Below are 12,013 nucleotides of genomic sequence, written 5' to 3' on the forward strand. Positions count from 1 at the left end.
AGCATAAAAATACATCAACGGTTATGTTGGGCGTGTATGGCATTTGGCTGGGAAATCGTCCTGTTAAATTCGCCAATTCGAGTTAAGAGAAATTTCCATATACATTATGCTTGTACAAGACTCCATTAAAAAATTGCATACACAAACTGGGTATCAATTGATGTTCTGGAATATATATCGTTAATACAACAAAAATAGACTCACTTTGGCTATCATTTGTTTTTGTATCTCCTTTACAAAATATTACAAGGTAACATACAAATATAATTGGTTTACAAAAACACTTTAATAAGAAAAGGCACCACATACTGAGCAAGAGCAGAAGTGATCTGAATAGAAAGAAAAAGAAAAGGTAAAATTGAAGAACTAAACCCAGAAACAGCAACTGCCCGCTCAGTTAATTAAATGGCTGGGAGAGTTGTTGAACATGGTGTGCCACATAAATGCCCGAGAAAGCACCATCTCAAGCTCTTGGTGAGTCCAATTATCTGTTGGGAGGTTCTGAAGGAACATTACCAATTCTTGGAAATCAAACTTCTGGAGCTTGTCTGACCACTAAAGGTAAAAAGGAAAAAGAAAAATCACTTCCTACTAAAGTAAGCATTACCAAAAGCAAGGATGTGCAAATAATCTAAGCAACTATACATAAATTCAACACGAAACAAAGAAATGCATAAAAGATTATGTGCGTATCAGAGGCAGTTGTCAAACAGGGAATACAAGTATATACAGGAATGTTTGCATCCTTTAGAAAGCAATTTTAATGCACATTGGAAATAATCTAAACAATTTTAATACAAGGAATGAAATCTATACAAAAGGCACAATGGTAAAGAAAATGTAAATCATGCCAAGCTTTTACCCTACGTGCCAGAAGAGCTGAGGAACTATACATTAACATATTGACCAGCAGAGATACTATTCGCAGTCAGCACAGTTGCAAGATGAAATCTGATTCAGATAGATTTATATGAAATGGGCAAGGAAATCTTGCTCACCGTTAGAAGGAAGCTGGCAAATATATATATTAGGAAGTCTGGTAAGGCATCTCCTTCAGCTAAATATGTATCCCAAAGGCGCGTGATGAGATGAAATGGTATCTAATTATATAATAAGACATCATTAGTAAAAAAGCATAAAATCATCTTAAAAAAATTATTCCAGGCAATGTTTCCATTCTGTAATGTAATCAATTATATTATATGTTTTTGACAAAACTATCCCACTCATAAGTAAACAAATGTCAAAGCAAACCTCACGGATGAGAAGACAGTTGAACCAGCGGAAAGCAAACTGAAGAAATTCAAGTCCCTGGTCCTCCATGTGCCGGGAAACAGGCTCTGGTGCAGCTCAAAAGTTTCACTAGGGCACATCAGATTATATTTGAATACATAAAATAATAATATAGAAAAAAATAAGGGTAAGGTTTGGTAGTTCATTCTACAAATTCCTTTTCTTTAGTAAATGGACACAAATTAGATAATGATCAGTTTTTTTCACAGTTCGATGTAAAAGCAATTCGGTAGGAAATGTCTAGTTGAAATTTCCGATCCCTTGTGCCACCCTAACTGATTCTACTCTTCAAAACACACATAAGAACTCCAAACAAAACACACAGAATTTTAACAACATAATTAATTACAAACAACCACCTGGCCCACCAGAAAATATACTCATAACATGTCTTAGGTTAAAGAATTCCAGTAGGAAGAAATTAAGATGGAAATTGCAGGTGCTTTACAATCTATACACCTATTTCCAAGGTTGAGGGTAGAATAGCAATGTTCCATGTTCACAGGTTCAGTTATTCATATTCTTCTCTTCGTCCTAATTGTTCATATTCTCATGTTTTTTCTAATGTTCCATGATGCAAAATATGCGAGTATTTTCACTCTAAAAAGTTGAAACTAATAAATATCTTATGAAAACAGGGTAGTCTAGCTGATATATACTACCAATTAAATAACACTAACAACATTACAACAAACCACATATATCTTCATAAATAGAGGGAGAAGATTCGTGTGAAACATGAAAACTCAACACACAAGTAATATTGCTAAAAATTAGAATCAATGACACTGTTTCCAAAATAGAGAGAATGACATTCAAGAGAATAGAAAGTGTACCAAATCAATGAAAGGTGGTGAGGCATTTAAATTTCAAAAAATTACAAGAGTGCTTGAAGGAAGACAAAAGGTCTTAGAAAAAGGTTACCGTCAATTCTCCTGACCAATTCCTTCAACTTAAAAACAAGCCTCTGAATTCCAGGTTGAGCGAATGTGAAATGATCTTGCATACCATCAAGCAACTTTGACAAGCAACAGTAGCAGTCTGCCTCTATATTAGAGATTGTATCTGGAGATAAATCAGACATGGACCAATTATCTATATCCCCTTCAAAATACTCTGATAAGAAAACAACCAAAAATGGTGTAACAAGATCATTTATCCCCTGAACATATCCACTTGCTGGATGCCGAATGGCCCTGGTAAAAGATTGGGAAATTATGTTAGTGAAATAAGATAAAAGAACAAATTTTGTATGTATTTGTAAGTCAATAACAAAGGCTAAAGAGATTCAGAATATCTATCATGGATAAAGACTGAAGCCAGAACAATTCATGCCTGCATAATTGTTAGATCATATACAGCACCTTCTAAACCAAGCTTATTATCATTCCGCTGTCATTCTGTTATTGACAACTGTCAGTTAGTTAAACTGAGTTGTTGATGATCAGCACTGGGATTTTGTTTCATATAAAGACTAATCACCTAAATATGACCAATGAGACATAATAACATCGGAAATCATTTTCAGTTTTCAATTCTCCCTATTTTTCTCTCTGATCTCCCCACTCTCTCTAAATGATATATTTTCTCCCACTTTATATTCATAATTAATGGTTCAAACTTCGAATCACTCTGAGAACAGTAATGAGAAAGCTAGATGCATCAATCACAACGTCTATTTTGGTTTGGGCATCATTTTTTTCCCCAGGTCAAAAACGCTGCTAAGAAAGCAAATACATATAGACTAAATCAGATTTTTAAACATCTTGTGAATGTGTAGTACATGTGCATCAGAAGGTAACTAACCATTTGCTGATAACTAACAGGGTAACCATTTCTAGAAGGAATGTGCGATTATGCCCCTCCCAAGGCCTCTCCTGAGTATCATCTAGTACCATAAAACAGTTACCAGCTTACTTAAAGGATATGTAGCAACTTGGAAACACATTGCCTAACACAATAACACTTATATTTTTCCAGGCTTGATTGAGTACAGTACCAAAAAAGAAAGCATAAGTCCCACCGTCTAAAACTGGTATCTACTCAAATGGTTGTTACATCCATAATGAAACAGAACTGTTAGGTTCACAAATTGGTACATACCCAATACTAAGGAATTTTCAACTTAACAAGAAAATCGATAACATAGAACAGTGAACTATGAATAATATCTGGCCAACATTTGGGTAACAACAATATCTAACCATGCATAAAGAATACGTTCCAGTGATTTCTGAACTAGCTGTTGCTGGAAGAATGGAACATCGGGTACAGTTCTTGGACAATCAACACCAATCTAACAAATATATAATGACAACAGTCAGAAAGAAATACATTATTTACGTGAATAATCAAGATAGGAATATATGAAACCTGAGAATACCTGACGAAGCATGTTGACCTCATCATCTGAACGTTCTGTATCTGGAATATCGTAATACTGGGATATACAGTCAAGATACTCAAGGCGCTTCCTTCTTAGAACTCCCTCCCGTCTATCTGAATTAGGTGGTGCATATCCCTGTTGTCAGTATATCTTTAAATTTCCAGGAAGGAAAAATGTTCTATAAAAAGAAGAGTGACTGGGGGTCAAAAATGTTAAGCCCTTACTCAAATTATTTTCTCTACAGTATAAATCACTTCAACTTTCTATTCTAAAATCTACTGTATATATTACAGTTTCAAAACATTTTGTAAGCAGCATCTAGATCAGTTGCAATAGAATAATTTCATGTCTAACCCTCTGTCAACAAAAGTTTAATCTAAGGCATCCCCTACATAAAATAAGAATCCACTCAGACCTGAAAATTTCTTATACACACATTACACTTTGTATGACTTGAGAACTACCATCAAAGGCATGAGTTATAGCAAGAGAAATAGCTGAAGGACATAGAGCTTACCAACAGAAGTCTCCACACTTCAGGACGCATTTTGTCTGGAACACCACTCCAAGCTAATTCACGCAACTTGTCTAAAATATAGATTTCAAGGAGGAGATATCTTATTGGGGTAGATAACCATGGGTTTTCAAAAGGTTTATAAAAAGGAAAGATAAAATTTATATATGATGCTATGGCCATGGTTCAATAATTCAGTTTCTGTTGCAATTTATCTTTTATTCTTACTTTTAAAATTATCCATAGAAGGAAACCACGTGATGGGTATGTTTATAAGAGCACACAGCTTATGATTCCCCAACTGGTTGCAGCCAAGTACGAGATATAAGGAAAAAGGTCAATGAATGATATACAAAAGAAAATACAAATAGGGAAAGTTAAAATACCTAATATAACCACTGTCTCTGAAAGGACCTTAGTGAACTTCATAACTCTTGCAGAATCCGTAGCTCTAGCACCCATTGTAGACTTGCGGATTTCTTCAGGCAGGTTGCCACCAAAGGAGGTAGACACCTTTAGCTTACTGGCATTGGCAATACTAATTGGTTTGCTTGTACTGTGAAATTCCTTCTGCATCAAGAGTAGAAATTCCGCTTGATGAGCTGATCCCCACCACTCATGTTAATCTCATAGAGGCAGTATAAAATGATATAGTTATGAATAACACTGTCACCTCTTTTGCCCCAGATGTGTGATCGCTTGGACTAGCATCGTTGTGAGAAAAGCTCCTCTTGTAACTTGGTGAGGATATCTCTGAGTTTGGGTTATTTGATATCTTTGAGTTTGAGTTATCCGGAGGGCTACGGCTCAACAATATTTTACCGGGTATGCTGCGACCTTTGAGTAACCTTTATAAAGAGGGACCATAGATTAAATTGCTACTATCAATCATAAGGATACCTTTCGAAGAACATGTTTACAGTTTAGTTGAGTTTATGTTATTGTTTACGAGAGTTTATAATAAGTCTGTGAGTTACTTCCAGCCTTATAAATCATCGATTAAATTGCTACTATCAATATCAATCATAAGGATACATTAAGCAGACCTTATCTACACTTTATTTCAGTATATTAGTAATGACATAAGCAGTCATGCAATTGTTTACTATAGTTTATAACATGTTTGTAAGTTATTTTCAGCTTTTTTAAATAAGCTTTACACAATAAATTACAGAAACAACTTACAAACTCATGAAAACAGTTTAATCTTTATTTCCCATTTTCATTAGAAACAACTTATACATAAATGCTTACAGATAAGCACTTACTCAATGAGTTTAGATTCTGTTTAGATAAACTTCTCATAATGGAAAGTGTAAGGACCCATTTTTTTGTGCTGTAATATAAAGTGCATGAAATAAATTAAAACTGATAGTTAAATTTGAAATTTTGTTGAAGCTTTAGTTTATTAATTTAAAAAGTTATCTCTTTGCCTTAAAACAGAACACCTGTTCCATTCTTCCTTTCTTCTCCTATAATCATTCTTCTTCTCCCTAAATATCTCTAGTGAAATTCCTATCCTACATAGAGTAAATTCTTTGGAGCCTAAAATCTTGGGAAGGGGAAGAGTGGTGCAAATAGTTTGGGTTGTGGGTTTTGGGTAAGTTTTTCTCCTCTCATTTTTTTTTTCTCGGATAATACATGCATCAGTTAGAATTTGAAATGTATGGGAGTTTTGTGGTTTTTAACCCATTTATTATAGTTGACCGGTTAGGCTTTATACTTTGAAGTGATCTAAGAGTTCCTCAGTGTTTTGGCCTCCTCCCTTGAAACTCTAGTTCCTTAAACAACAAGGAAGATTTAAGTATGGGAAGCTAACTCTATTTTGACTTTTAAATTAAAATACAAGTAAAGACTTGTGTAGATTTTGGGTTATGAAACTATGTTAAATGGAAAACCAAAACTTGATGAATTTTGTTATTTGATGTAAACTAGAGATATTGAACTTTGTAAATGATTTCATGTTAAAATGTTGAGATGTTAATATAATGCATTTTAGTTTAATGTTGAAATTTGGAGAGGTTTGGCTACAAAATTGTTGTTGAACTCACAAAGATGTGGGAGACTAGCTAATATAGAAATTTGCATCAAAGGTTCTCCCTCAGGATTGTGGTTGATCCCACAAGGTTGTAGTTGATCCCACAGATGTGTGAGAGGCTTGCTGATATAGACATTTGCATCACAGGTTTTCCACAGACGTGAAAGTCTAGCTGATGCAGAAATTTGCATCAAAGATTTGCCCACAGGGTTGCAGGTGAGCCAATAGAGGTGTGTGAAGCTCGTTGATAAACAGATTTGAATCAAATGTTCATCCACAGGGTTTTCGTTGATACCACAGAAGTATGGGAAACTTGTTGATGTAGAAATTTGCATAAAAGATTCTCCAATAAGGATATGGTTGCAGACACAGGGTGTGGAAGGTGAACTACGAAGTGTATTTTATTTTTTAAGATTTTGACCCGTTTAAATATGATGTTAAATTGAATTAGGAAAAAATTAACATAAAAGTTGTAGATAATTATAGTAGCTTTCAAACAAGATAAGAAACAACTTCATATGATTAATATAACTCTAGATATTGTATTTAAACTCTACAAAGGTCATATGAGCATAAAGAGTTAGTCAATTACAAGTTAACAAATTGTGGTTACCTCGGAGAATATCTGACATGGCATAAGTATGGTGTAAGTGTTGAAAGGTGGGACTTCTAAACTTCTAAATCATATAGATAAAGATATCGGGTAGGCAAAAAAGCCAAAGAAGGTTCTTGTCACCTATTTCATATGGCCAACTTGATGGTCAAGTATTATGTGTAAAATTAGTTAGGATATCCTTCAAATCATGGCTAAATAATAAGTAAATTTTCATATGGCCAATTTCATGACTAGGTATTTTGTAAAAGACATGACAAGTGTCATTCTTAGATATTCGTACTCAATGTTGTCTTTCAGACATAGTCAAGTCCTTGTAACTATTGATATGATTTTGAGTCTTGGAGTAGGCATGGCTGTGATTGATTTCTTTTATGTCATATCATATCAATTTTGTGTTTCTTCGTATACATACTCTTGTGCAAATATAAATATTTCCTAGCCTACCCTATGATGTTGTTCGTTTTATAACTATGATGATACACAGGAGCACATAACAATGCGGGTAATGGTGGACTGATATACAGGATTATAGATGTGGTCCAGGGTTTTGAATTATTATTCTAGTTTTCTTTTGATGTGCATAAATTATTAGCGTGATATAGTTTTAAGATATATGTATTATAATCAAGTTCTTTTTCAATTAAGTTTATTCCCTAAGCTAAAAAAGCAATTTAGTTCTCTCATTTAGCTTCTCGAAAAGATGAGATCAATAAATTGGTTTTAGTTTGCCGGAGAAGTTCATTTCATTTCATCTTCTTATTTTTCTTCTTATCAACAAAATAGTCCGAAAAAACTAAGTCATTTTCTAAATGCAGGCTAGCTAATATACTAAGCTATGTGCTTCAAGTTGTAGATGAAACTATTAACTGTATACAAAATTCAGAAGGGGGAAATAATAATATCGTTCAATCAACCAATCCACTGAAGAGGAAGAAAACGAAAACTTCAGAAACAAGTTTAGTTATAAAATCAACTAGAAAATACAAGAGGGATAAAACCTAGATGAAGCAATAGTAACGCCAATATTACCCTCGATTTGAGAAAAGAAAAAGGAGATGAATTGAGGGTTACCCTTGAACATTTTTGAGGGTCTGATTCAATCTGGAGTCAAGGGTAGTAGCTATCTTACGCTCATCTTCTTGGCTCTCGTTCATGCTTATCACAGTTTTCGTTGTTTGTTTCAGCTACTTCTGCCGAAACTAACACTCGTCCGTCGTCGTCGTCGTCGTCGCCGTCGTCGCCGTCGTCATCTATTACCGCCAAAATAACATTCTAACTTTCAGTAATCGTGCGTAATAATTATGAAAAGTGAAAACCCACATCGCTAAGCTTTGTATTTCTTTAATTCCTAATTTTTCGTAATCGCTTTTTGTTCTGTAACTTTTTTCTGGCACTACCCTTTCGCCCATAAGCGCGTTCCTTTGGCCGCACACGTTAATATTTATTTAAGATCTTAAAGAAATCATTTTTTTATTTATTTTTAATCCTTAAGGAACGTTTTATAGCCGCGGTTCAATTTATTTAATACTGTTATGGATTTCAAACTTACAAAAAAAAGAGCTTTTAAAATAAATAATTTTAAAATAAGTTATTTAAGAAATATATAATATCAATAAGGAGAGAAATTTTCAAGTTTGTCCATAAGACTTGCAATATCAAAATTTTCCAATTTTTTTAAGAAAACTTGTGGAGGCAATAATTTTCTTAGTTTGGCTGAAACAACGTATAATCTTATTAGTAGTGGAATTTTTGTTGAATTTTTTATGTGGAGGCAAATAAAATGTCGTTAATCATTTTAAATTTGGTTCTTTTTCTACTATTTATTTATAACCACAATGTTGTCTTGTATATTTTTTTTTATCATTGTTGTTGTTTTGTATATGTTTTATCATTTGACTTTCATTATTTGGTGAAGACTTTTCTAACATATAAATTGTTTATAGCAGTAATCAAACATTATTCATAGACAAGTGAGTTTTTCTAAAGCACTTTGTCAAAAAAATTATTGACGATAAAAATATAGATAAATTCTTCATCCATCTCTTTCTTTAAGTTTGTTTTAAATTTATTTTTAAAATTTTAAATAATTCTAAATGAAGCATAATTTCATTTTTTTAAATAACCTCAGTTGTACTCCTCATATCTCCCTTCTAGTTTGTAACATTTTCATTATTCTTATGTTGGAGTGTTTGAGATAGCAATTTTATCATTTAAGCGTGTGTAAGAGAGTTGACGAATTTATTGTATTCACATTTCCCTTTATGATAATAATTTTTTTTAGTTTTATATTCTAATTTTACATATTGTTAATTTTTGTTTGGAATTTTTTGACTTCCAAAAAACATAAAAATAAAATAAGCGAATGAAAACATAAATATTATCATTAAAAATATTACAAAACTTATTTTAATTACTAATATTCACTATCAATCACGTAAATCTTAAACCACCACTTGAAAATGAAGAAAAACATCTAATGTTCTTCGTTGTATATTATTGAAATTAATATATATATATATATGCAAGAGAAAGAGGTGCATGGAGAATTTGCGAAAATGTCACGAGAAACAAGCTTCATTTTTATTATTTTTACCTTTCATTTACATAAAAAAAAAAAAGACTAGTCATCATTTTCAAAACAATTTTAAGTACATTTAAGTTGAATAGTTTTTTTATTCTACAAAATTATTTAATTTTTTGAATATTCTGTTTGATTAAGAAAATTCATATTTTTAATAGTTTATTTTAAAATTTGAATGGAGTATTATAATTGTCACCCAACATAATAAATCATTTAAATATCAAATAATATTTAATATTATTTTTCGATTGAAGTTAGTGAAAATTTCATTTTCTTAATCGATGATAATTAATATGGACAAATGATATTTTCAGTTCACGTTGATATCAATTTTTCAAGCTAATATTAATAAGAGTTTTTTCTTTAATCTTTGTTGAGTTTCTTTTTTTTTTTTACTTCTCAAATGTTGATTGAAAAATCTTCTTAATTGACACTAAGAACAAAAAAATTCAAGCTAAAATTGATCAAAAAAGTTCTCAATCGATACTACAAAAATAATTTAACCAACTAACTTTTAACAACAAAAACATTAGTGTTGTCTATTAAAACCAACTAATATAAATATTAAAAAAAACAATAATTACGAGAGTAAAATAAAGTTGACACCCACTGAAAAAAAAAAGATTGCTTATAATTATCAAGAAAATCATGATTAATATTGACCGTGAAATAATGATAACCTACAACTAATTAATAATGTCAAACAAAATATAAATTATATTAATGTGAGAGGAATTTAAGTTGAGAAAATTCTAACTATCATCAATTAAGAAATAACTACAACTTCAACTAACATTAATATAAAAAACTTTTAGATAACATAAAAAAAAAATCATGCTTAAAATTAGCCTTTCTTTGATAAAAGAAAAACATAATGTTGGAAATTACTTTCATATAATAATGAAATAACTTTAATCATTTTAATAAAAATGAACTATAATTCATTATATTTTAAGAGATCTTCACGAGATCAATAATAAAATGATATCTAGTTGAAAATGCACGACTTCAAAATAGATGTTTCAATACTAGCTAAGCTAATAACCCTTCAACCAAATACAAAAATAAGATAATTAAATTTAAAAGTATAAAGAATCTTAACTTCTTACATTAATGTGAATTTGAAATTCCCAAATTTAGGTAATCATTTCTTAATCTATCGTTTTCAACAATAATAAACTATCACAAAAGTTTGTTACGTATTAAAATTAGTTATATTTTTGTATTCTAAGTAGAATTTAAATTTAAAATGAGACGTAGAAATATCGTGGCAGATGTAGAAAAAAAAATACGTTAAAATAATGGATAAAGTTAAGAAAAATATGTAAAAAAATACTCTTAAAATCTGTTTAGTTTGTGATGTTTGAACAACAAATATTTTTCAAGGTCATACTTACTCAATTGACACTTTATTGATGAGAGTTGAAAAGTGATAAATGAAATTTTTAATTTTGGTCAATTGAAACAATCATAGAGGAAATTTTCATGACATTGTGTTTACACTTTTAATTTTATTGTTTGACAAACTAGAAAAAATGTTAAATATGATAAATATCACAATGAAATATAGTTATGATTGGTTTGTAATGTGATTATAAGATTAACAAAATATACTCTTTTAACACTTAAAAGAATAATAAAATCTAAAAAAACCTTTGAAATTTCCAAAACTTATAGATAATAATTATAAAAATTAATTATCTTTTAAAAAAAATAATTTTGTTTTGAAAATTATCATAATGGATAACAAAAACTATTTACGACTATGGGAAAGTTATGACTTGTAAGCACAACTTCATTTAGAAGTTGTCATGGTAAAACACGACTTAAGGTGAGACCTAAGACAAAAATAGAAGTCGTGCTAATTTTGCACAACTTCAGTGTATTTTTTTCTAGTTAAAAATCATGTTCCATGTCCACAACTTCAATTAAGATGTAATTTGAGGTCAATGTATTTTCATATAAATTGTGTGGGTGTAAACTTTAGAGTAAAACAAAAACAACTAAAATCATACATATGTGTAACATCTTGAGTTGTTTTTTTGTTTTACATTGAAATCATGTTACACCTACACAAAATCATTGTGTCCTACAACGACAAAATTGTGATTTAGTCCCACAATTTCATCACATGTAATGTCATCAAGTGTCACAACTTCTTTACATATGAAGTTGTCCTTGTTAATTTCGAAGTCATTTTTAATATGTGCATGCATATATGTAATAAAGGAAAAAAAGTAAGAAAGACATGGATATAAGGAAGAGAAGAGTTTTTATACAATTTGTAGATAAATGAGGGAATTGGTTTTTATCTTCACCAAACATGTCAAACCTTGAAATATGTTGTAACTAAAATAAACTATTAACTCAAAGTATAAATATTTTTTTAATAAATGCTTAAAATTTATAAAAACCATTTTGATATTCCCAACAATACTAAATATAATTGTACTTGTTTGCAATGAAACAAATCTTCAAATACATACCCAAATAATGTATTCTTTCAACTCAATGGTCAAAGGAAGTAAATGAGTTATGACATGTGTTTTATGGTTTCTTTTGCTGTAACACAATCTAAAATACGT

General features: G+C 30.8%; 1 protein-coding gene across 1 annotated transcript; it reads right to left on the minus strand.

Moving 5' to 3' along the window:
• Positions 1–133: 133 nt before the first annotated feature.
• Positions 134–8,290, minus strand: LOC137825125 (uncharacterized). The gene is made up of 10 exons (XM_068630821.1): positions 7,919–8,290; positions 4,867–5,041; positions 4,580–4,763; positions 4,197–4,267; positions 3,677–3,814; positions 3,498–3,589; positions 2,218–2,489; positions 1,255–1,340; positions 999–1,100; positions 134–555 (listed from the first exon to the last, which is right to left on the minus strand). The coding sequence occupies exons 1-10, from the start codon at positions 7,999–8,001 to the stop codon at positions 394–396; spliced, it is 1,365 nt and encodes a 454-aa protein (XP_068486922.1). The 5' UTR covers positions 8,002–8,290; the 3' UTR covers positions 134–393.
• Positions 8,291–12,013: the final 3,723 nt, after the last annotated feature.

The sequence above is a fragment of the Phaseolus vulgaris genome, chromosome 11, assembly GCF_000499845.2.
Source record: "Phaseolus vulgaris cultivar G19833 chromosome 11, P. vulgaris v2.0, whole genome shotgun sequence".
Taxonomy (NCBI): domain Eukaryota; kingdom Viridiplantae; phylum Streptophyta; class Magnoliopsida; order Fabales; family Fabaceae; genus Phaseolus; species Phaseolus vulgaris.

What these genes read in the sequence shown, in the direction of transcription:
- LOC137825125 (XM_068630821.1), bottom strand. Translation starts at nt 8,001, where the DNA reads ATGAACGAGAGCCAAGAAGATGAGCGTAAGATAGCTACTACCCTTGAC. An exon ending in ACACATCTGGGGCAAAAGAG is followed by an intron (nt 4,764 to 4,866) that starts GTGACAGTGTTA and finishes CTCTTGATGCAG; the next exon opens with AAGGAATTTCACAGTACAAG. An exon ending in GAACGTATTCTTTATGCATG is followed by an intron (nt 2,490 to 3,497) that starts GTTAGATATTGT and finishes ATCTTTTACCAG; the next exon opens with GGCCATTCGGCATCCAGCAA.